Source organism: Chiloscyllium punctatum, chromosome 20 (genome assembly GCF_047496795.1).
Source record: "Chiloscyllium punctatum isolate Juve2018m chromosome 20, sChiPun1.3, whole genome shotgun sequence".
Classification (NCBI taxonomy): domain Eukaryota; kingdom Metazoa; phylum Chordata; class Chondrichthyes; order Orectolobiformes; family Hemiscylliidae; genus Chiloscyllium; species Chiloscyllium punctatum.
The window spans coordinates 35393085-35417948 of NC_092758.1; the positions used below are offsets into that span (position 1 = coordinate 35393085).

At 38.4% G+C, this 24864-nt stretch overlaps 1 protein-coding gene across 9 annotated transcripts in view; it reads left to right on the forward strand.

Annotated features, from left to right (window-relative positions):
* Positions 1-23840, forward strand: part of c20h5orf24 (chromosome 20 C5orf24 homolog) — a 38287-nt gene extending 14447 nt beyond the window's left edge. For 4 of the 9 annotated variants that reach the window (XM_072590675.1, XM_072590671.1, XM_072590673.1 and 1 more), the window contains one exon: positions 15175-18041. In XM_072590675.1, the coding sequence (XP_072446776.1) occupies positions 15175-15743 (569 nt within the window). In that variant the 3' untranslated portion in view covers positions 15744-18041. Of the gene's footprint in view, positions 1-892; positions 951-15174; positions 18042-18091 lie in introns of those variants that run through there. The other 5 variants (XM_072590676.1, XM_072590677.1, XM_072590678.1 and 2 more) reach the window with 3 other exon arrangements.
* The last annotated feature ends 1024 nt before the right edge of the window (positions 23841-24864 follow it).

Consider the following 24864-nt stretch of genomic DNA (forward strand, 5'->3'; position numbering starts at 1 on the left):
TAACAGACAATAATTTCAGTTACATCACACTGCAAATTTTTGCTATAAATTCTGTGTTACGATCGAGCCCTCCACTATCACCTGATGAAGGAGCAGTGCTCCGGAGGCTAGTGCTTCCAATTAAACCTGTTGGACTATAACCTGGAATTGTGTGATTATTAACTCAGTATTATCTTAGAGTCATTCTTATACTCTTTCCTGAATATCTATCTTAGACTTCTCTTTTAAAACTATTTATGCAGATATTTTTTCTAACAACAGAAATTTCTGCTTCACTGCTGGCTTTGGAATGATTACATTCTGTCTCATTATTTGCAAAAGAAAACTCTTTTGGTGATGACATTGAGTTTATGCTCATTAATTATCAATTTCACAAACATGGAAATAGCTTCTTCCATATGTCTTATTGAAATCCTTCATAATTTACAATGCCTCTGTCAGAATCCCTTTTGCCCTGAAAAAGATCCAGTGTTCTGCTTACTTGGGTATCTCTTTTGCATATTCCGTGTTTCCTAAACTAGGACACCCAAAGTGAATGCAATATTTTAACTACAGGAAGCCAATGATTTAAGCATTAGCTATTTGTGTTTAAAAATTTTTTTGTTGCTATTCAGTCAACTTGGATTCTATGTATTTTTTTGTTACAGCTTTATTGACTTGTTATCCCACTCTTGAAGCCCTGCCTTGTTGGAACTGCTCACAAAGCTGAATTTCTGACTCCATAATTGAAATGAATTCATCCTTAAGTTTTAATGACTTGTCCCTCAATTGCTATTATATTCAATATCAGCTCCTATCATTTATATCCAAACACACACATTTTTCCAGGCAGCATTTTATTCCTAATGATGTTTTCATGTTTTTTTTACATAATGACTGTTCACTGCACAAGGTCATCAATACAAAGACAAAGGAAAATGTTGCATGAATCAGCAGTTTCAGGAGAGGAGGTGAGAGAACAGATGGGATTTTAAAAAAAGTGTTGTTTTTATTTAGAACAGAAATATGCTTGTTTCTATCCTTCAAAGGGAGATTGCCTAACTAAGAAGCTTTCAACTGTGGGAAATGACATTCCCTCTCTACTAGGTGAATATGTGGTCACATTGTAGTACAGAAATTACCCTGCATGGAGCAAACTGGCCAAACATGATGAATAGACAACATTGGTGGGGAGTTTGAATGAATACAGTATTTTGTTTTCAACAGAACATTGTCTGTAAATTAGATCAAGATGGAATTTTAGTGGCATTTATTTTTATAATCAGTGGAAGGACGAAAAAAGATTTGCCAAAGGTGTTGTCTCAAACATAGTGCATTCTCATGTTTTTGGGAAAGAGGAAGCTTTCACAATGAATAGTTCTGAAAAAACTGATTGTCTGTTTCTCTCTCCGGATGATACCAGTCACACTGAGTTTCTCCAACATGTTTTTAAAAATTAGACTTTTAAGAATAAGCTGTTGACAAAAGGATTGGAATTCTGACAGATCCATTATGATTGCTGCAGTTGCAGCAGTAAATTATGATCATAATATTAAAGGTATTGGCATGAAATTGTCACTTTAGTTGCCTAGTTCTTCAGTCTTAGAGGTGACATTTTGAAGTCAAAACACAGTAAGCATGTTGCTCATCCTGTGTCCATCTTTGCTTGGTTAAAAAAAATCTCACAACAACAGGTTATATTCCAACAAGTTTATTTGGAAGTACTAGCTTTTGGAGTGCTGCTCCTTCATCCAGAAGCTGTGGAGCAGGAACATGAGACACAGAATTTAGAGTAAAAGATCACAGAGTCACACATGCAACTGATGAGATATATTGAACAAACCTAGATTGCTGTTAAGAGCAATATTATAAATTCTATGTCTTATGATCTTGTTCCACAGCTACCTGATAAAGGAGCAGTGCTCTGAAAGCTAGTGCTTCCAAATAAACTGTTTGAATTATAACCTGGTGTTGTGTAATTTTAATTTTGACCACCTCAGTCCAACACTGGCACTTCTACATCATATCTCCACTTGGATGAGAGTGGTAGTGTGTGCAGATAATGTCCACTCTAAAGATACATAGCAGGTAGAGTGTGACATCCGTCAGTATTTTGTGCTGACTTGATGTGAGCAATACCATTTTGAGGATTAATGTTGAACAGCTGCACTCCTTTTTCAGCGATGGAAGGGACCTCCACATCTTTACCGCACCATTTAGAGCACTACGTAACAGGGTATCCAGCTAGTACTAAATTAGTTGCTGATTGATTGATTGATTAATTTTGCTTAATTGTAAAGACATAGAGCATTTTCCAAGTTGTTTTGTTTTTGCTGAAGTCTATAGGAAGAGGTATGGCACATGTTGAATGACTTTGTCTGGGAGCAAGTTCAGAAACTCAGTATAGTTTGCATTTAGGTTCATAGAGTCATAGAGATGTAAAGCATGGAAATCGACTCTTTGGTCCAACTCGTCCATGCTGACCAGATATTTTAACCTAATCTAGTCCCATTTGCCAGCACTTGGCTCATCTCCCTCTAAACCCTTCCTATTTATATACCCATCCAGATGCCTTTTAAATGTTGTAATTGTGCAACCTCCAATATTTCCTCTGGCAGCCCATTACATACATGCACCATCCTCTGTGGAAAAAGTTGCCCTTCAGGACCCTTTTATATCTTTCCCCTCTCACCCTAAACCTATGCCCTCTAGTTCTGGTCTCCCCACCGCAGGGAAAAGACCTTGTCTATTTTTCCTATCCATGCCCTTCGTGATTTTATAAACCTCTATAAGGTCACCCCTCAGCCTCCAACACTCCAGGGAAAACAGCCTTAGCCTCTTCAGCCTCCTCCCTGTAGCTCAAATCCTCCAACCCTGGCAACATCCTTGTAAATATTTTCTGAACCCTTTCAAGTTTCACAACATCCTTCTGATAGGAAGGAGACCAGAATTGCACACAATATTCCAAAGTGGCCTGACCAATTTCCTGTACAGCTGCAACATGACCTCCCAACTCCTGTACTCAATGCTCTGACCAATGAAGGAAGGCATACCAAACACTTTCTTCACTATCCTATCCACCTGTGACTCCACACTGAAGGAACTGTGAACCTGCATTCCAAGGTCTCTTTGTTCAGCAACACTCCCCAGGACCTTAACATTGAGTGTGTGATTCCTGCTGTCTTTTGCTTTTCCAAAATGCAGCACCTCGCATTTATCTAAATTAAATTCCATCTGCCACTCCTCAGCCCATTGGCCCATTTGATCATGATCCCACTGTAATCTGAGGCAACCTTCTTTGCTGTCCACTACACCTCAATTTTGGTGTCATTTGCAAACTTACTAAGTATACCTCCTATGTTCATATCCAAATCATTTATATAAATGATGAAAAGTAGTGGACCCAGCACTGATCCTTGTGGCATACCACTCGTCACAGGCATCCAGTCTCAAAAGCAACCTTCCACCACTACCCTCTGTCTTCTACCTTTGAGCCAGTTGTGTATCCAAATGGCTAGTTCTCCCTGTATTCCATGAGATCTAACCTTGCCCACTACTGACATCAGGCTCACCGGTCTATAGTTTCCCTGGCTTTTCCTTAACACCTTCCTTAAATAGTGGAACCACATTAGTCAACCTCCAGTGTTCCAGCAGCTCAACTGTGAGTATTGATGATACAAATTTCTCAGCAAGGGGCCCAACAATCACTTCCCAAGCTTCCCACTGAGTTCTGGAGTACACCTGATCAGGTCCTGGGGATTTATCCACTTTCAGAACATCCAGCACCACCACCTGCAGTAATATGGACATTTTTCAAGATGTCACCATCTATTTTCCCAAGTTCCATACCTTCCGTGTCCTTCTCCATCGTAAACACTGATGCAAAATACTCGTTTAGTATCTTCTGTGGCTGCCTTGCTGATCATTGAGGTCCCTATTCTCTCCCTAGTTACCCTTTTGTCCTTAATGTATTTATAAAATCCCAGTGGATTGTCCTTAACCCTATTTGCCAAAGCTATCACATGCCCCCTTTTTGCCCTCCTGATTTGCATCTTAAGTATACTCCTACTGCTTTTATACTCTTATAAGGATTCACTTGATCTCTGCTGTCTCTACCTGACACATGCTTCCTCATTTTCCTTAACCAAAACCTTAGTTTTCCTCGTCATCCAGCATTCCCTACAGCTACTAGCCTTTCTTTTCACCTTAACAGGAATTCACCCCAATCAGCTTTTGAAATTAGCTTTCCTCCAAAATAGGACTGCAGATTATAGATCCAGTCTGTCCTTTTCCATCAATATTTTAAAACTAATAGAATTATGGTTGCTGGCCCAAAGTGCTCCCCCTGTGACACCTCAGTCACTTGCCCTCCCTTATTTCCCAAGTCCTTAAAATTTTCACAAAACTTTATCTTTGTGATTTCTACCAATGTGGAGCAATTACTAATTCAACTTCTCTCTGTTCATCAGTCATTTGGGAGTTACTGAAACTTTGTAGTTGCAGAGAATTGAATACATTTAATTCTGTCTTGCCAGGCAAGGCAATCATGGGGGTTTATGCAAATTTGGGCTTCACTATGGTGCAAGGTGCGAAAACAAGCATTCACATTGCTTCATGGGTGCTACATGTCAATTATGCAATGTAACCAAAAGGGACTGCATCCCCTCAAATTCCAGCTAGTGTATCACTGCCCTTGACTTGTTATGAAGGTCAATGCCTAGTTTCCTGGCACCAATCGTTATGCCATCATGCTATTGCAGTCCACCATCCCATCTTCTTAAGCCACCATGGCAAACTAGAAGGTACTTTATTGGGTGACACCACCCATCTGTTACCCCATGTGGCTCCAAATCTAGTGAGCCATATAAATACAAGTTGGCACTAAAGTTATTTTGCCACATGAAATATGGTAGAGCAGACTGCTTAATCATTACTTCTGCTGCCTGGTCAACTGTGGAGAAGCTCGACTGTACTCAACAGAATTTGTGCCATTATTGTCACAGCCATTTCTTTCAGCTTTGCAGCAATCAGCTGAGGAGGTAATCAGGACAGTCCCTGACTTTCATGTTGTCTATGGTTGACCATTTCAACTACTCAGATTACTGGTACAGTAATGAGCTGAGCTTGTATGACAGGAGACTGAACTTGCATTGTAGTGAACTGAACATTAAAGCTTAGAATGAAAGTGTACAGCACTGAAAGAGATTACTACTTCTAATGCATCTGTGCCAGCTCAAGAGCAAGTCACCCTGCCTAATCACACTTTCCAGCACTTGGTCCAATATCCTGCAGGTTATGGTATTTGAGGTTCATAACCAGACACACTCTTTAATTGATTTGACGCTTTTGCCTTCATTACTCTTTCAGGCAATGAGTTCCAGATTAATGTCAACCTCCAGATTAATCTCAACTCCATCTAATATTTCTACTTAAATCTAAGTCTCCAAGTCACTGACCACTCTGCTGCTGTAAATAGCCCTTTCCCATTCACTATATCCAGGTTCTCACAATTTTGGGCATCTCCTCAAATCTCTCCTGTGTCTTCTCGATTTCACAGGAAACAACTCCAACCTGTCCATTTCTTTCTATTAGCTGCATTTTTCAGTTTTGGCAATATCTTCTCTTCAGCAATTACATCCTTTCTGATTTGAAGTGACCAAAACTGCAGAAGTTAGTGCAAGTTGTGGCCTAACTAATGATTTGTGCAGTTCTGGCATAACTTTCTTGCTCTTTATTCTATGTGCTAATAAAATAAAGAATTCCACATGACTTTTTAGTACATTACTAGCCTGTCCTGCAAACCTCAGGGACCTCCTGGATATTCAGTCCCAAGGTCCCTCACTTTCTCAATACCTCTCCATATCCTACTATTAATTGTGTATTTTTGTTATGCTTTGTTTGACTTCCCAAACTGTATCACATCTCAATTTTTGAGTAAACTTGACCTTGCCCCATTGACATAAGGATGCTAATCTCATTAATACTTACCCTATCCCTGTATTTGTCACACCTGAGTCGTCTTACTACTCATCTTAGTAAAACCTGCATTATTCCCACTTGTGAAGTCAGATACATAGTATTTTTAAGAAACCACATAGTATTTGTTTGGAAACATACCAACATCTCATCTTGCCTGTTTCAGGGTAGAATGTGGCATAGTAACTAAATTGCTGGACTATTGATCTAGAGGCCCAGGCTGATACTTTGGGGAAGTGGATTCAAAACCATCATGGCAACTGATAGATTTATTCATAGAATTTAAATTCTAGGACATAAAGCAAATTTCAATAATGTTGTCCATGAGAATTATCATCAATTGTCAGAAAAATTAATAGTCCTTTAGAGAAGAAAATCTGCCATCCTTATCTGGTCTGGCCTTCATGTGACTCCAGATCTGCAGTTATGTAGTTGTTTTGACTCTTAACTGCCCTTGCAACAGATGCTAGCTTTGCCAAGGATGTCCATATCCAGTGAAAGAAAAAAGAAACTGTTTCATTTTTACATGGGTTACTTTTATGGGTCTACCGTTTACTTAGTTATCCTCTGACTCTGATTTACCTTGATTTTGATTGCCAATATTCTATCATGCCCTCCGTTTGCTTTCCTAATTTCCTTTAATTTTATCCCTCTATGTTCTATACTCTTAGCTTTCAACAATATTGAGTTCCTGCTGGTGGACAAGTGCTTTCCTGTTTTCCCCTAACTTGATCTGTAAGCTGTTTGACAATCAGGGCTCTAGATTTGGTGTTTTCACCCATTTTTCTTTATGGGAATATGTTGACTCTGAAACCCTTTAATCTCTCTTCTGAATGCTTCCCCATGCTCTGACACTGATTTACCTTGGGTGTCTAGGCTATTTAATCTAAAGCACTCGTCGGCTTAGTAAAATTGTGTTTTCCCAGTTTAGAATTCTAACTGATGTTCTACCTTTTCCATAGTTATGTTAAAACTAATTAAATTTTGATACAGGTTGTTCCTTCACTTGCCTAGCTTCATTTCCTGAAACACTGCACCCTTTTGATTTGTCAGGCTTGCTGCATCTGGAATAAAACATTGTCTTGAGTGCACCTCAACAGTTCTGCTCCATCAATTCTTTTCATATTAAATCTATCCCAGTTAACAGTGGGATAATTAAAATCCTTTATTGTTATCTATCTTCTGACTGTTTTTTAAATTCCCAGATTTGAAATATAGATCTCCTCCTAATACGGACCACACAAAAGCACAACATATAAAGGAACACGTGATGAAAGCTTATCATTTTAAAGTGTGGTGATAGTCATAGGGATTATAGACTGGGCAAAGGCAGCCAAGGTGAGAAATGCCTAATATGTTTTCAAAACTGTTTTTTTACACCAACACTTTCTGGATCCAACCAGATAGTATGCTATACTACACTTGATATTGTGTAGGACGAATTAATAGTAATATAGTGAAAGTGCCCCTAGGTACCAGTAATCAGAATGTGATTGATTGAATTTTAAATTCATTTGGGGGAGGGAGAGGTTTTGAACTAAACTAAGGGTTTATTTTTGTTCGTTCATGGGGTGGGGGTGTCACTGGCTAGGCCAGCATCTGTTCCCCATCCATAGGGCAGTAAAGAGTCAACCACATTGCTGTCGATCTGGAGTCCAGTGTAATCCAGACCAGGTAAGAATGGCAGTCTCCTTCTCTAAAGGACACTATTGAACTAGATGGGTGTTTTCTGACAGTCTACAATGAATCCATGGTCATCATTAGGCTCTTGAATTCAAATTTTAAAAATCTGGAATTAAGTTGCATCTGCCTGAACACAGGTTCCCAGAACATGACCTGGATCTTTGGATTAACAGTCCAGCGATAATACCACTAGGCCATCATTGCCCCTAAATTAGGAGGGCATGAGAATAAAGCTAACTACAATCAGCAAATCAATTAGTCTAAGGTGCATGTCAATAGAGATGCCATGGTAGACATTTTAAGGGCTTTTTCAGAAAACACAGAACTGACATCATCCATGGAGAAAGAAATGTTCCAAGCTGGGGCCCTGCCATCTGTGGTTAATATTTTGGGGAAAATAAGTATTGAGTCTAAAGAGAAATCATTTATTTGTACGAAGATGGGTGGTCACTCAGGGTATTGGACAGAATATAAAAGAGCAGCAAAAAATAGTCACAGGTGAGGTGACAGAAGACTGGACGTTGGCTAATATGATGCTTATGTTTAAAGCTGGTAAGGAAACGTCAGGGAACTATAAACCCGGGAGCCTGACATTGGTGGTGGGAAAAATTGTTGGAGGGAATCTTTTTAGGGACAAGATTTACATGTACTTGCAAAGGCAAGGACTGAATATAGATAGTCAACAGAAAGGTGAAGGTGTTTCGGGAAATAGGATTTGTCCCACTAAGGCAAGGACGGGATGGAAGGGTGAAGGAACAGCGTGAAACAGGCTGATATGCACAGACAGGTTGATGTTAAGAAGGAGGATATGCTGGAAACTTTGAAAAATGAGATTAGTTAAGTCCCCTGGGCCAGGTGGGATATACCCAAGGTTACTATGTGAAGCGAGGGAAAAGATTTCTGCACTTTTCGCGATGATCTTTGCATCCTTACTCTCCACTGGAGTAGTACCAGATGATTGGAGGGTGGAAAATGTTATTCCCTTGTTTGAGAAAGGGAATGGGGATAACCCTGGGAATTACAGACCAGTTAGTCTTCCATCAGTGTTGGGCAAATTATTGGAGAGGATTCTGAGAGACAGAATTTGATTATTTGGAAAAGCATTGTTTGATTAGAGATAGTCAGAATGTGTTTGTGAGGGGCAGGTCATGCCTCACAAGCCTTATTGAATTCTTTTGAGGATGTGACAAAACATATTGTAGAAGGTAGAGCAGTGGATGTTGTGTATATGGATTTAAGCAAGGTGCTTAATAAGGTTCCCCATGGTAGGCTCATTCAGAAAGTAAGGAGGCATGGGATACAGTGGAATTTGGTTGTCTGGATGCAGAATTGACTGGCCCATAGAAGACAGAGTGATAGTTAATGGAAAGTATTCAGCCTGGAGCTGAGTGGCCAGTGGTGTTCCACAGGGATCTGTTCTGGGAGCTCTGTTAATTATGAGTTTTATGAATGATTTGGATGAGGAAGTGGAAGGGTGGGTGAGTAAGTTTGCCGATGACACAAAAGTTGGTGGAGTTGTGGATAATATGGAGGGCTGTTGGTGTCCCATTGCAACCTACAGGATGCAGAGCTGGGCTGAGAAGTGGCAAATGGAGTTCAGCTTGGAAAAGTGTTAAGTGGTTCATTTTTGGAAGGTCAAATTTGAACGCAGATTACAGGGTTAAAGGTAAGATTCTTGACAGTAGAGAAACAGAGGGATCTTGGGGTCCACGCCCATAGATCTCTCAAAATTGCCATCCAAATTGATAGGTTTGTCAAGGAGGCATATAGTGTGTTGGCTTTCATTAGCAGGGGAATTGAGTTTAAGAAGTTATGCTGCAGCTCTATAAAACCCGGTTTAGGCCACACTTGGAATACTGTGTTCAGTTCTGGTCACCTCATTATAGGAAGGATGTGGAAGCTTTAGGGAGGGAGCAGAGGAGATTTACCAGGATGTTGCCTGGACTAGCAGGCATGACTAATGGAGAAAGGTTGAGGGAGCTAGGGCTTTCCTCATTGGAACAAAGAACAATAAGAGGTCACTGAATAGAGGTATACAAGAGAGACATAGAGTGGGTAGCCAGAGACTTTTCCTCAGGGCAGAAATGGCTATCACAAGGGGGCATAGTTTTAAGGTGATTGGAGGAAGCTTTAAAAGAGATGTCAGAGGTAGGTTCTTTACTTAGAGTGGTGGGTGATTGGAATGCACTGCCAGCAGTGGTAGTAGAGTCAGATACATTAGGGACATTTTAAGCAACCCTTGGAAAGGCACATGGATGATAGTAAAGTGAAGGGCAAGTAGGTTAGTGTGATTTTAGAGTAGGATAAAGGGTCAACACAACATCAAGGGCAGAAAGGTCTGTACTGTTCTATGTTCTTTGTTCAACATGGCTTTGCGTGTGATAAATCGTGCTTGTTAACTTGAGGTTTTTTTTGAAGAACTAACAAAGAGGATTGATGAGGGCAGAATAGTGCATGTGATCTATCTGGACTTTACTAAGGCATTTGATAAGGTTCCTCATGATAGACTGGTTAGGAAGGTTAGATCACATGGAGAACTAGCCATTTGAATACAGAACTGGCTCAAAGGTAGAAGACAGAGGGTGGTGGTGTGCTGCTTTTTCGACTGGAGGCCTGTAACCAATGGTGTGTCACAAGGATCGGTGCTGGGTCCCTGCTTTTTGTCATTTATATAAAATGATTCGGATGTGAACGTAGGAGGTATGGTTAGTAAGTTTGCAAATGAGACCAAAATTGGCGGTGTAGCAGACCGTAAAGAAGGTTACCTCCGACTACAATGGGACCTTGATCAGATGGGTCAATGGACCAAGAAGTGGCAGATGGAATTTAATTTCGATAAATGTGATGTCCTGCATTTGGAAAGACAAATCAGAGCAGGATTTATACACTTAATGGTAAGATCCAAGGGAGTGTTGCTGAACAAAGAGACACCGGTTTGCAGGTTCATATTTCCTTGAAAGTGGAGTCGCAGGTAGACCAGGATAGTGAAGGTGGTGTTTGATAAGCTTGTGTTTATAGGTCAGTGCATTGAGTTTAGGAGTTGGCAGGTCATGTTGCAGATCTACAGGACATTGGTCAAGCCACTTTTGAAGTACTGCATTCAGTTCAGGTCTCCCTCCTATCAGAAGGATATTGTGAAACATGAAAAGGGTGAATTGCCAAGGTCTTTTCCCTGGGGTGGGGGAGTCCAGAAGTAGAGGGCATAGGTTTAAGGTGAGAAAGGAAGGATTCAAATGGGATCTTAGGAGCAACTTTTTCATACAGAGTGTGCTGCGTGTATGGAATGAGCTGCCAGGGGAAGTGATGGAGGCTGATACAATTACAATATTTAAAAGGCATCTGAATGAGTATATGAATAGGAAAGATTTTAGAAGGATACGGGCCAAATGCTGGCAAATGGGATTGGATTAGTTTAGGATAATTGGTTGGCATGGATGAGTTAGGCTAGGCTAGGCTAGTGTAGGTTAGGTGGACTTGGATCGGCGCAACATCGAGGGCTAAAGGGCCTGTACTGCCGCTGTAGTCTTCTATGTTCTATGTTCTAGTTGGACCGAATGGTCTGTTTCTATGCTGTACAGCTTTATGAGCCTAAGAGTAAAAGAACAATGAGGAGCTAAAAGATTGGAATGCAAAGAAACCTAGCTAGAAATGTAAAAACAGATGTTCACAGTTTCTATAGATATCCTATATATCCTTTTATAATGAAAAAGAGTTAACAGTGTGAATGTTGGACTTATAGAAAGTGAATCCAGGGAAGTAATGATGGAAAGTAAATAAAGAGATGGCAGAAGAATCAAGTGGGTTATTTTGCATTGGTATTCACTATAAGAATATACAAATAATGTCCTGGAAATAGCTATAAATTAGGAAATGGTAGGGAAGGCCTAACTCCAAGTTATGATAATCAGGGAAGTGGAACTGAGCAAATTGTTGGATTTGCACACTGACTAGTCCCTGGGCCCAGATGGACCATTCAAGGGTCTAAAAAGAACTGGTTAATGCATAATCAATACATTGATTTTAATTTTACAAAATTTCTTAGATTTGGGGGAGGTTCCATTAAGTTGCAAAATATTGATCATAACTTATTTTAAATACAAGGGATGGCAACAGAACACAGGAAATCATAGGCCAGTTAGCTTAACATCTGTCATAGCTTCCAACATGTACTCTATTATTCGATATTTTATAGCCAGGCACATGATGGGTGTACTGTACTTAGATTTCCAAAAGGCATTATACAGAGTGTTGCATTAAATGTTATGAAGGAAAATAAAATATCATGGTTTAGATAGTAACATTGGTATGGATACAAGATTGGGAGTTACTAGGAAAAAGAAGGCTTTAATGGGTAATTTTGTGGTGTGCAACTGGAAGTAGTTTTGGGGCCTTACCTTTTTACACTTTGAAGATATTATTGAATTTTTTTGTTGACACAAAATGGGTGGGGAAGTATGTTGTGAAGGCCATCAGAGACCATGAATGGTTGGAGCCAAAACAGATCATTCAGCCCATTTGAATAGTAGTACAATGTCAATGTTATGACTGATTCGATAATCCTCCATTCCACTTTGCCTTTTCCCATTTAACCTTTGATTCACTTACTAAATAAAATCTGTTCTCATCCTAAAATATGACTCTGCCTCAACAGATCTCTGTGGTAAGGAATTTCATAGATTCGCTATTTGTGAAAATGAGATTCCTAGAAGCCCACAAATTGAAACCACCGCTCCCTACCTGCTCTATCAAGCTGTCTAAGAGTTTTATATATTTCAATAGATTATCTCTCATTCTAATAAACTCCACTGAGAGAATTGCTTAGTTTCTCCGCATTTAGAAAATCTCTCTATACTCGATCAACCTTTGTGAACCTTCTCTGGACTGTCTCCAAAGTCAGTGTATCTTTCCTCAGAATTCTAGGTATGATTTGATTAGTAACTTATATTGTTTTAGCAAGATTTCTCTATTTTCATATTTGAATCCTTATGAACAAAAGCCCATTTGTCTGCCTTCCCACTATTATGGACCAGACCCCTTCAAAACATTTCAGGAAGGTTACCTGGACCCTAACTTTGTCAGTTGTTTTAAGCAGGGGCAAAATGGATATTCTAGGGTTGATGAGCTGGCCCAACCACTTTAGTTTTAAACAAACAGAATTTCCTTGCAAGATTACTGATTGAAACACAAACAAAAGAGAACCGAATAGAGAATAACAGCCTATCCAAAGGCTTAACAGATTATCCTAAATTAATTATGCTGTTCCAAATACCTTCAACAATCCCCATAAAGATCCTTTGGCAAAAAAAGGTACAATCAAATACAGGGTCTTAGAGGGGGGAGAGAGAGAGAGAGAGAGAGAGAGAGAAATGGTAGAAAGATTCAGCTTGGAACACTTTCTTCCATGTAGCTGTTTCTTTGACCAGCAGCCTCAAAACCAACTGCCTGCTTGCTCTGAACAGCCAGACTGCTACAACCAAACCAAACCAGAGAAAAGCTGAGCTGGGAAAACTAACTACTCCCCTTTCGTTGTACAAGTTTTTTTTAAACTTGAAAGCCTTTTGCCTGAGGCAGTATCTGTTAGTTATAATCAAATTGGACCTAAAACTCATAAAATCCAGACTTTCTGGAGTCTATGCATTTACAACCTCTCTGTGGGGGGGAAAAGAAGGACAATATAATCTTGTTAAAGAAGGAGCAGCATCCCACTAACCTGAATCCTAGCTTTTTGAGATGCATGCACAAGGAATTCCCAAACCTCTTTTGTGATGCAAATTTCTGCTGTCTTTCTCCCATTAGATAACATTTCACTTCATCTGTTCTTCCTGCCAAAGTGCGCAACATCACATTTTTCCACATATATTCCATATGCCAAGTGTTTGTCTAGTCACTTGACTATTCCTCTGTCATCCTCACCATTTGCCTTCCCACCTATTTTTGTGTCATCTGCAAATTTGGCAATAGTGCATTTACTTCCCTCATCCAAGTCATCAATATATATTGTAAATAATTGTCACAGGGATTAGTGCTAGGGCACAATCTGTTAGTTACAGGTTACCATCCTAAAATGACTGCTTATCCTAGCTCTTTGTTTTCTATTAGTTAGACAGTCCTCTAAGTAAGCTAAGATGCTATCTCAAACACCCCACAGGCTCTTATTAAATAGCCTTACATGCAGTACCTTATCAAATGCCTTTTAAACTCCAAGTATATTGCATGTACTTCATCTATTCCTTTATTTACTGTTTTACCTATTCTGCATGCTCATTTCCTTAAAGAGTTTAATTAAATTTGGAAAGCATGGTTTCATCTTCCTGAAGCCATGCTACCTTTGCTTGATTTTGATCCATTTGTAAATACAGTGCTCTTACAGCCTTGATGATAAACCTTTTCCCACTGGTAGTTATTAAGCTAACTGGCCTCCAATTACCTTGGGTTTTTTTTGTCTTTTTTTTTGAATGACATAACAAGGTTTCAAAATGGTATAGATTGGTTAAGTGAGTGGGCAGAGATCTGACAAGTGATGTACTACCTGGGAAAAAGTTAAATTATCCATTTTGGCAGGCAGAATGAAAAGTATTTTATCTAAAATGAGGACAGATTACAGAGCTGTGAAATCTTGCTCTCTTTTTATTCTTGTAAGAGATGTAGACATTACTTGTAAGGCCATCATTTGCCACTGATTCCTAATTACCATTGCTGAGTGGGACCTAGGTCATTTCAGACAGCAGTTAAGAGTCTGCCACATTGTTGTGAGTCTCGTATCTCATGTAGGCTAGACCATTTATGAATGGAAGATGTCCCTCCCTAAAGGACATCAGTGACAATTGATATCAGTTACATGATTGCCGCTGACTAGCTTTTTAATTTTAGATTTTCCTTTCAGTTAAATTTCACAATCTGTCATGGTGGCATTCAATCCATGTTCCCATTAACCTGGGGTTCTGGATTACTAGTCCAGTGACATTAGCTTTATAAGTTCAAGTGATGTAAAGGGAACTGGTTGTCAATGTGCAGATATGGCAAGTAATTAAGCAAGTTAATAGCATATTATCATTTGCTGAAGGGGAATTGAATACAAAGTTAGAAAAGTTAAGCTTCACAAATGAGGCATTGGGATCATATCTGAAGTGATATCCCAGGTTGTTTCCATGCCCTGTTGACTATCACAGCCATATTACCCATCCAAATTATAGTTATTGAAAGATTTAAAGAGAGTTGAGTACTTGAAATTTTGAAGTAGATAATGAGATAAGCCTAGAGATAAGATAGTAAATTAATTTGAAAAGATACATGTGAATACTCTGGATAGGGCAGATCAGCAGAGACTTAATTTGACTATAAACAGTTTTGAATTTGGATTTGATATTCCTCGCATGGAGTTTGAATGAATTACACAAATTTTATTTATTTATTTGAAAATGATGTGTATTCAGCAATCCAGTCTGATGGTAATTTTCATTTATGTAGTAATTTGTTAGATATTTTAGTGAAGTAATCATAGACTATTTTAAAATGTGTCCCTAATTTAATTCTTAGAAATTATGCATCCAGTCGGCTGCAGTAACACTGGCTGCTGTGAGCCGGAGAAGGAGGTGACATTCAGTGCTGATGACGTGAGCAGCAATGACCACTTTGACTTGTGTTCTTCCCAACCGGACAAACTTTATGGAAACAGCTATAAGCCGATGAGCTGCGTAAAACAAGAATCGCTGGAGGAGCCAAATTCACAAATGGGTGTTGGAAGAAATGCAGAAGCTCAGAATGACCTGAAAAGAAGGAAGAACATTTTTCGAGCAGGGAAACGAGGACGGCCATCAGGGACGACGAAAGCTGCTGGGTACAGAACCAGTACAGGCCGACCTTTGGGAACAACAAAGGCAGCGGGTTTCAAGACCAGCCCAGGCAGACCTTTAGGAACTACCAAGGCAGCGGGATACCGGGTCAGCCCAGGAAGGCCCCCAGGTACCATGAAAACACTATCCCGTATTTCAGGTCTCGATTTCCCACCATGTAGCAGTGCTGCCTTTAGCTATTCAATGGTACACAGCAAAATATTAAGTGGACCCACTGAAACCACAAATAGAAGCATGGAACTGAATCAGTAGAGATCAGTAAAACATCTGCCTTGTTTTTCTATAATCTGCTCCTTGATAAAGTAGGGTAACTTTTTATACAACATATCGATCTGCAAACCCATATAATTGGTTTCCCAGCACATTTAAACAGCGTGGAGGATATGTAATGTCCTGAGATAAACTCACCTGTGGACCATTGTATTTAACATTGTGTAACTAATGGGCATAATGTATTTTTATTTTATGGTGAAATTGTATGGTATTACTTACAAAGATAAAGTTACAGTCTCTTTTTTGTTTGGAAGAACTATTATCCATTAGGGTCCAGTTTTGCACATGATTTCCTCTTCCTTCAGTACATGCTATCTTAGATTCCTGAGGGTATTTGTCCCACAGTTCGATGCAGTTGAAAGTCTATATGGGTTTAACTGATCTTTTTTGATCTGTTGTATGTAGAACTGCCATGGCAACCCCACTAACTTTATTATTGTTTATTGAGTAATAATTATTTAACATTGATTAGAAAAAAAATTATTACATGAAATAGAGATATTATTATTTGTGTGTGTGTGTAGACTTGATATGTTGTCTGTCATGCTGCATTGGAGCTGCTAGAGTATTTTGAGTGTATGTATACATTTGTTTTTACTCCTCTTTGAATTCTTTTAGCTACCTTTTGTTATTATTGCTATGGGCAATATTGAGAAAGGGTTAGGTATTGGTTGTGCAAGATGACTTGACGGACTGAAGTTCAGCCTGAGAGTAGTGGTCAACTGTTACACAGACTTAACCAGGACACCTCATAGGTGCATTACTGAAACTGGGAATTATGCACAATGGTACTTCATGAAAAATAATTCAGGTTTTAATTACTATTCTTGCAGGATGCTTATCAATATGTTAGAATTTGCGTGATGGTTGACCTTTACTGCAAATTAACCTCTACAGAAATCTTGTATGCTTTATTGAAAATAAATTTTCCCATGGTTATAAACCACTGTGAAATCCCTCACATTGCTGTTTAATCAAGTGTTTTGGGAATACTGATACATCCTATGTTTTTAATACTTTTGCAGTGGCTGTTCTAAAGGACTGTAATATAGCTATGGATCATATAGATGTTTAGGTTGGCACATCAGATTCTCACTTTGTTAATAAACTTGTAGAATATTTAAAGTTTGTCAAAGGTCTGTTGGGTATGGGCAATTAATAGATAAGGTGGTCACACGAAAGGAAGAATGATTATGTTTCATCACAGGGAATTATATTACAATTGAAAGAAGAAACATTCTTGTTTAAATGAAATAACCCTGCATTTCTCAGGATATTGATGTAGAGAATAATCTTAGGAAAGAACCCTACTTTTCAGCAGGCTTAATAGTGAGAAAGTGGCCTATATTCAGATTCAGTTACCTAAAAGACCTTGTTCCCAACTGAAGCAAAAGAAAGACCAAGCGTAGAGACTAATGCACAACAACGATATATAAAACTAGGAATTGTGTAACTACTGATCAACCCATTCAGTTTATAAATATTTTAAAATTTTATTTAGGAGTTTTTAAGTGCTTGTGAAAGTAGAAACTTGGAATACGGTTGTTTTTATTCACTCGCCAAGACGCTTGCACTGGAAGTCATCTTAAAAGATCATCTTACATGACTGTAGATGAGAAGGTAGCTTCCATTAACATTCTAGCACAGAGGCCTTTTTTTGGGGGCAGGGGGAGTATTCTCTAATCTGCTGTCCTGGCTTTACTTTTTACGATAAATCGTGATATTACATCACTGAGTTGGTCCAGTTCATTTGGCTGCCTGAGAATAACAAATTGCCAGTGGAGAACATTTATTGGACAATCCCCATGAAACTGTGAACTTGATGTTTTCAAAATTGTGATAGTTATTTAATCACTCAGATTTGTACAGGAGCGTGTACAGTTTATTCTGTTCACCAGGAGATTGAACTATCTTTTCCAAATGTTGCCTTCACATGGGAAATAGATCATTTTCCATCTTCCTTTTTATGACTAAAGCAAATTTTGAATTTGACCATCTGTTCTTTAATCAAAAGTTTGTATTTTACATGTTTGGATCTATTTGAAAACTCTGTTAATGCTGCATCAATAAACCAAATCCATAAACCTAATCAAGTGCAAACAAAGCCTACACCAGAGGTAAACCACTGCTATTAATATATTAATATACTCCTTCTAACATTTTCAGTAGCATAGGTGGCACTGTAATCATGGTCATTGTGTTTTGTAAAATTAAAAATCTCACTTGCATGGCATTCTCTATAATAAATGAACTTAAAAATAAATGCAATGTGATGTGAAACTTTTCTTTGTAAAACTATACAATATCTCTCTATCTCTCTCTATTAGTGTTTAACAGGCAAAGGCAAGACCGAAGGAAAACTCAACAACCAGAGAGTTAAGCACTGTACTTTAACGCTTCTACATAATCACAATTGGACATGCAAAAGGTTTGATTGACAACTAGGGTTGATTGACAACTCCATGAATCGTCCCTAGAAAGGCAGGTTCTCACATTTATTAAACATGTACTGCTGTAATGGTAACACTGATGTTTTCATCTAAAGTATTCCATGTATGCATCTTTAAAGTTTAATCACATTATTGTGACATCCCTTGCAGCTGCCTATTGTCACCAATCTGTCAAGTGAAACATTTTCAACGGTCAAGAACATGCCTTGGACTGGTTTTATATATCCAACAACTCTGTTTCCAAATCAGAAATCTGCGTTTTCTGTATCATAATAAACCAATTTATCCAGAAGTATTTGCAGACATTTCCTAACTAGACTTGTAAGAGATCTGTATCTGAAAGTGATTTAATATTTAGAACTTAAATTCTGAAAATATATAAGGAAGCTTAGAGCATTTATCCGAGTAACAAAAACTCTTGCTCAAGTTTTGTATTGGCAGACAGGTAATTTGTCGATAACATGGATACTGTATTTTCTGGACGTTAATAGGTGTCTACCACCAGATGCTGCTACAGTGCCGAAGATCATTAACTATGAAGAAACTTTAATTGTATTTCTCACACTTGGATATATGTTGACGAATGGCATGCTTCAACTTTCCTGTTACATGTAATGTATATACAACTGGCTCATCAGAACACTTGTTTGTAAGGGACATATTTTGACCAGTACAGTTACATGAAAAACTGTTTCATATTTTGACAAATACTTTTTGTAAAAGTTGGAAAGCATGATTATTATTATTAATTTTTTTTGTTTTGAAAGCTCTTTTATTGGAGAATTCCTTGATTAATTCATTTAGCCATGAAACTAATGTCTTTGAGGAGGCAAGTACGAAATGTCATGCTCTTTATGACATTAGGTCATTTTGACAGAGGTGGCAGCATGGGTGGGACATAGAGATGTGGTTGCATCTGGCTGTGACCTTCTGTACCTCTGCGTGGGCGGCACGGTGGCACAGTGGTTAGCACTGCTGCCTCACAGCGCCTGAGACCCGGGTTCAATTCCCGCCTCAGGCGACTGACTGTGTGGAGTTTGCACGTTCTCCCCGTGTCTGCGTGGGTTTCCTCCGGGTGCTCCGGTTTCCTCCCACAGTCACAAAGATGTGCAGGCCAGGTGAATTGGCCATGCTAAATTGCCCATAGTGTTAGGTAAGGGGTAAATGTAGATGTAGGGGTATGGGTGGGTTACGCTTCGGCAGGGCGGTGTGGACTTGTTGGGCCGAAGGGCCTGTTTCCACACTGTAAGTAATCTAATCTAATCTAATCTTAACAAGCTGTTAATCTGGTTAGGCAGCCTTCAGATGAAGATGGATTAATTTTTAAAATACTTATTGATCTAAAAATTAAAAACTTTTAATTAATTAAATTCTAATTAAATCTATCCTCCAAGTTACTGGTCTGTAAGTAATCAGACACTTGTCCCCTACTCCAGTGTTTGAATATTTCTTGAATGGAATTTAAATATATATTCGCAAGAAATGCAGTAATTTACAATTTTCTCATTTGAAATGGTATATTTTTTTAAATGTTTCAAATTAGACCCTTGTAATAAGCTAGTCATCTACATTGTACTAGTTTATTTTTGAGAAATCCTCTGATTTCTCCTCCATCTGCACCCCTTTCCAAAATTGAAAGAAAAATTGTAATCGTAACTTTCTCATACATTGTCACTTCAACTGCGTGTTGGTGAGTAAAAGTTTATAGCTTTTATTAAAATAGTTGATAGTTGCCTGATATGTTCACAGACAATTGGAATTCAGTTTTGCATGTTTGCTTCTTTATCACTTAGGATCCTGATGTTGACTGTACTACGAAGGGAAAGTGCCAAGCTAAGGTCTTTAGCTATCCTTTTTTGAGGGGGAAAAGACACTTTTTGAGAGAGAGCTAATACTGTTTGCTGTTGTAAACTAATAGCTGGCATGAAAAGCTTTATCAGCTGACCTCTCTGAGCAGATGTCCAGCATCTGTTTTCAGCCTGATCATACCAAACTACCATAGAAATTTCTATTTTCTTGTTGTCTTTTTCCTTTGGAACTTGAACTGTAATCATTTTCTTTGCTTTCAAAACTGCTCACTATTTTAATTTTTGACTGGACTCTACTAGATTAGAGTTAATCTATATTTATTTATTCTTTTTCTACCCAGTCACCATTTTCTTTTTGCATCTTCACTGAAATTGTTGGTGTGTAATCTCTGGCACACCCATTTTTTTTTCTCTAACCGTTAACATATTTAAAGTTTCTGTGAGGATCTGTAGCTTATGTTGTGGTTGAAGTGGTTGGTCGTTCAGCTGAACCAGTTGATTTTTCTGCAATCATTTCGTGCCCCTGCAAGATGACTTCATCAGTGCTGTGTAGCCTCCAGATGAAGCACTGTTGTCGTGAACTGCACAAAGTTTATATGGTTCTGTCTGTCAAGGTGGGTGGTTCTATTTCCGGTTTTGTGCTGTAGTGGTCTGTAGATGGGGTCCATTCCTTAGTCAATAGTCTCCTTGCCAGTTTCGATGGTGCTTGCAAGCATCAGTGATACAAAAGGGGAGAGCAATTTTTTCAGTCATACTCTTTATAATAGCAAACCCGACCATTGAGCAACAATTGTTATGGTGTGTAATACTTGTATTTTGTTGTTTTGAAAGAATAATTGGTATTTCTTTCTACAGTGAGTCTACATAGGTATAATTTGGAGCTTCTGAAACTTCTGTATTAACTTTGTAAACTCCTCTAAAAACATAAAAATTGCAAAGATCACAGAGTTCTTTTAATTGGGGATGTAACTGATATTTAGCAGTTGCATAAAAAAAGAGGCATTTGCAAAGCTTGGGCAAATAACATAGAAATTTGTATTGGGTGTAAAATGTATGTTTACGTTACTGCCAAAGATCAATTTCACTTCCTGTCTGAGGATATTTTTGCACCAATCACTTGGGATGTAAGGCAAATACATTTTTAAATTGCCAATGTACGAGTTTTAAAAATTCTAATACCCAAAATCCCAGGTGCAACACAAGAAGCAGAGTTGTCTTGCAGACTAAATGTGCAATATTGATTTGGCATTTCAGATAGTGACTATTATAAGAAAAGTGATTAGGACATCTTGCCCTAACAAAGAAGCCTAACTTAGGTTTGCCTGTCTCGAGTAACATCTGGGAGCACTTGAGTTTCATCCTAGATAGTGTGACTTTGTGTCACATGTGCTGTCAGGCAGATGAAAAGTGACAACTGGTATAAAAAGGTGGCTTGAAAAAGTAAGACAAGCTCGTAATAGGTTGACCAAGATCCGATATTGATGATGTAGGTTTTTTTCCTTCTGTCGCAGTTTGTGCAAGAACAATTCTCAGTAGGGTTAGTTAGACTGAGATGGAAGTGTGCTTAGTTACACCAGGTTTTCCTGAGTCATCTTATTAATATAGTTACGGGTGCAGGTTCTGATATTGTAATATACATTACAATGCTGAGAGTGGAGACTAAAGAGATTGGGACAAATAATTGCATTTTTTTAAAAGTCTGAAATAATTTGTAGTCTTTGTCAAGACTGAAGAGGCAAAGGACTAAAGAGATGAGCAAAACCTAAGGATGCCCAAAGGGCTGGCTTGTCTGAGAAGGTAAGTACACAATACTCAATTTGATGAATATTTAAGTGTCAAGTGATGTTGTGTGAAGTACTTTGAGGTGGAACATTGGTGAATTGTGGGGCATAAAAGTTTGCTGATTAGAAAAAAATCTCCTGATTTTACTTGAATTCTTTGTTGGTTGGCTTAAATCTGATTTCCTTTGTTATTGATCCTCCTGCCAGAAAAAAAAGTTCCCTTCTCATTCACTCTATCAAAATTGTTCTTCATTTTGAACACCCCAGTTACATCCCCGCATAACCTTCAGCCCATTTATATTACTAAATATGCTATTCTATGCTATGTAGTAGTTTAAAATGTCCTTAAAGCAGAGCTGGGCTGTCTGTGAAGCAGCCACTGCCAAGATAGTTCCCATGGTCATTGCCAATAAATAAATCAAGAAATTATTGACAGTTTGGTTTCATTCAGTTAGGAACCCTGCAAATCTCATTCTTGCAGTACCATTGAAAGTGCATCAAACTGTCATTAGAGTGTATCTAAGAAAGGTTCAGATACCAAAGACACCTGTAGATCATCTTGATACTAATGTGTGTGTGTTTGTGTGTGTGTGTGTGTGTGTGTGTGTGTGTACGTTAGTTCACCAAAAATCTGTTGCTGGGAATCAGCCAATTCTGTCACATGAAGACCCAGGTCAGAAAATCTTGATCTTGAGTAGATGTCATTCTCGGAGTGTCAGCTGACAAAGCTGGTTTTCCTTTTACCATGAGGAATATCAACCCCAAACCTATTCCCTGTCAATGTTAGGCATGTCTCTGTCCATTTGCTAATTCAAATATATATGTGCATTAGCTGTATTAGAACATCCATGGAGCCAGACCTTCCTCCTTGGCTCTTACCTTTTCTTAATCAAACACTTCATTTCAAAGAATTCTCATTGGGAAACAAGCTACTTGTGGTAACTGTCCAAACAAAATATTTGACAATTGCCATAAAATCATATCAACCCCACCAACTGGTGAAATAAAATGCTAAGGAATGGTTAACAGATTTGGCTTTTCATAATGCTATGTCCTTTCCATGACCTCCAGGATACTTACAGCTGCTTAGCAACCACGAACACTCATTTAAGATTATTCTTCTTTGTTTGATGTGCTGAACATCAGAAATTCCTAATTAGCCTACTTTTCTTGTCTCAGTTTTTTTTGTTACTTTCGATCTTCATGGTCCATACTGTTTGTTATCTACACAGTTTTTGCTCTGGGACCTAATAAACACATTAGAATTTAGCCTTATTATAGTAAATAATTAACCATTTATTTCCAGTTGTAAATGAGTAATAATAGTCCTGCTGGTCTCCCTTCACTAGTGGATTCAATTTTTTTTTAAAATGAAGCTTCTTAACATAAACAACATTGAAGCTTGTATGTCAGGAAACTGATGAAAGATGCCAGGGATTATAATAGAGCCTTTAGAATATATTCTTGCCTATTATGTTGCTTTAGTTGTATTGGTGGCATTTAATTTACTTCACATAATTTATTACTTTTTCAGTGTCAGTCTGCTCATTAGCTCGAACAATGCCGTATAATGGGGAGGATGCAGTTTGCATAAGTCATTTGAACCTTTTCAGACTTTTAGTGTATTTCATGAGTTGTTCAACCATGTTATGTGATAACCATAATTTAACTTTACACTTTGATTTCCTGACTTTTTTTAGGATGCAGAGTCTGTCATGACATTGCCTTTAAGAGATAACAGGAGAATGATCAGATTGTATTTATGATAATTGTTCACCTATATTAAAGACTGAAAGGAATTAGCAATAGAGGCCTTTTTAAAAATATAACACTAAAGGAATATGTATAGCATATATATGGTGAATTGTATAAATCAAAACATTGTGATCATATGAAGAGCAGTATAATGTCTGTCTGCTTGATTGTCATCTAATGGACAAAACTGACATTTAGCACTCACCAAGTGCTATATAGTTATTTCTGAAACATTCAATGATGTCCTTGTTGCTTTATTCTGCTTAAAAATATCTTGTATTCACTGCTTTGTAAATATTTATAACAAATAAAACTTTTTAAAAATTTAAATGAAAGGCTTTTCTTCAAACATCCGTTCCCCACCTGTTGGTTGGGATACTGTCCTAATGAATGATCCCGAAGATGGGCTTATGCCCAAAACGTCGATTCTCCTGTTCCTTGGATGCTGCCTGACCTGCACTTTTCCAGCAACACATTTTCAGCTCTAATGAATGATCTACACTATGTACAGGTTTGTGCAGCAATAGCAAGACAATGGCACTCTGTGAAATGTTCATTCGGAGAACTGATGCAGGCACAATGGGCCAAATGGTGTCCTTCTACTCTATAACTTGGAGATGCTGGTGTTGGACTGGGGTGGACAAAGTTTAAAAAACCAGCTGGTGAAGGAGTGGCGCTCCAAAAGCTAGTGCTTCCAAATAAACCTATTGGACTATAACCTGGTATTGTGTGATTTTTAACTATAATAAGCATACATTGATTTACCTTGGCGTAGATAGGCTAAGACCGATGATCTTGTACTACAGTGGATAGTATCCCCGCCTCTGAACAGAAATTTTGGGTTTCAGTCTCACGTTAGGGCTTGATGGTGAAAGATGTTGTATTCCCAACATGGCCAAAAAGGTCAATTATATCCCCTAAATCTCTCTCTGATATTTGCCAAAAGCAGATAATACCTCTTTCATCATTGTTTTAGATTTGAGACCCCTTAACCTAAAAGAATGAACTTTCATTCTAGATTGCTTCACAAAGGGAAACATCAGCTCTATGTCAATCCCCTTTAGCATCTTACATAAATGAAACACCTCTCTCTCTCTCTCTCTCTTTTAAACTCTGGCAAGTGTTGGCCTAACCTATTCATAAAACAAGCTTTTCATCTCCAATTAATCTAGTGAGCTTTCTCTGAACTGCCTCAAATACCATTGCATTTGCCTTCCAGAAAGGGGACCAAAACTATATACAGTATTCCAGGTTGCAACATTGTTTCTCTAATTCTATGCTCCATTCCTTCAGCAATACATGCCAA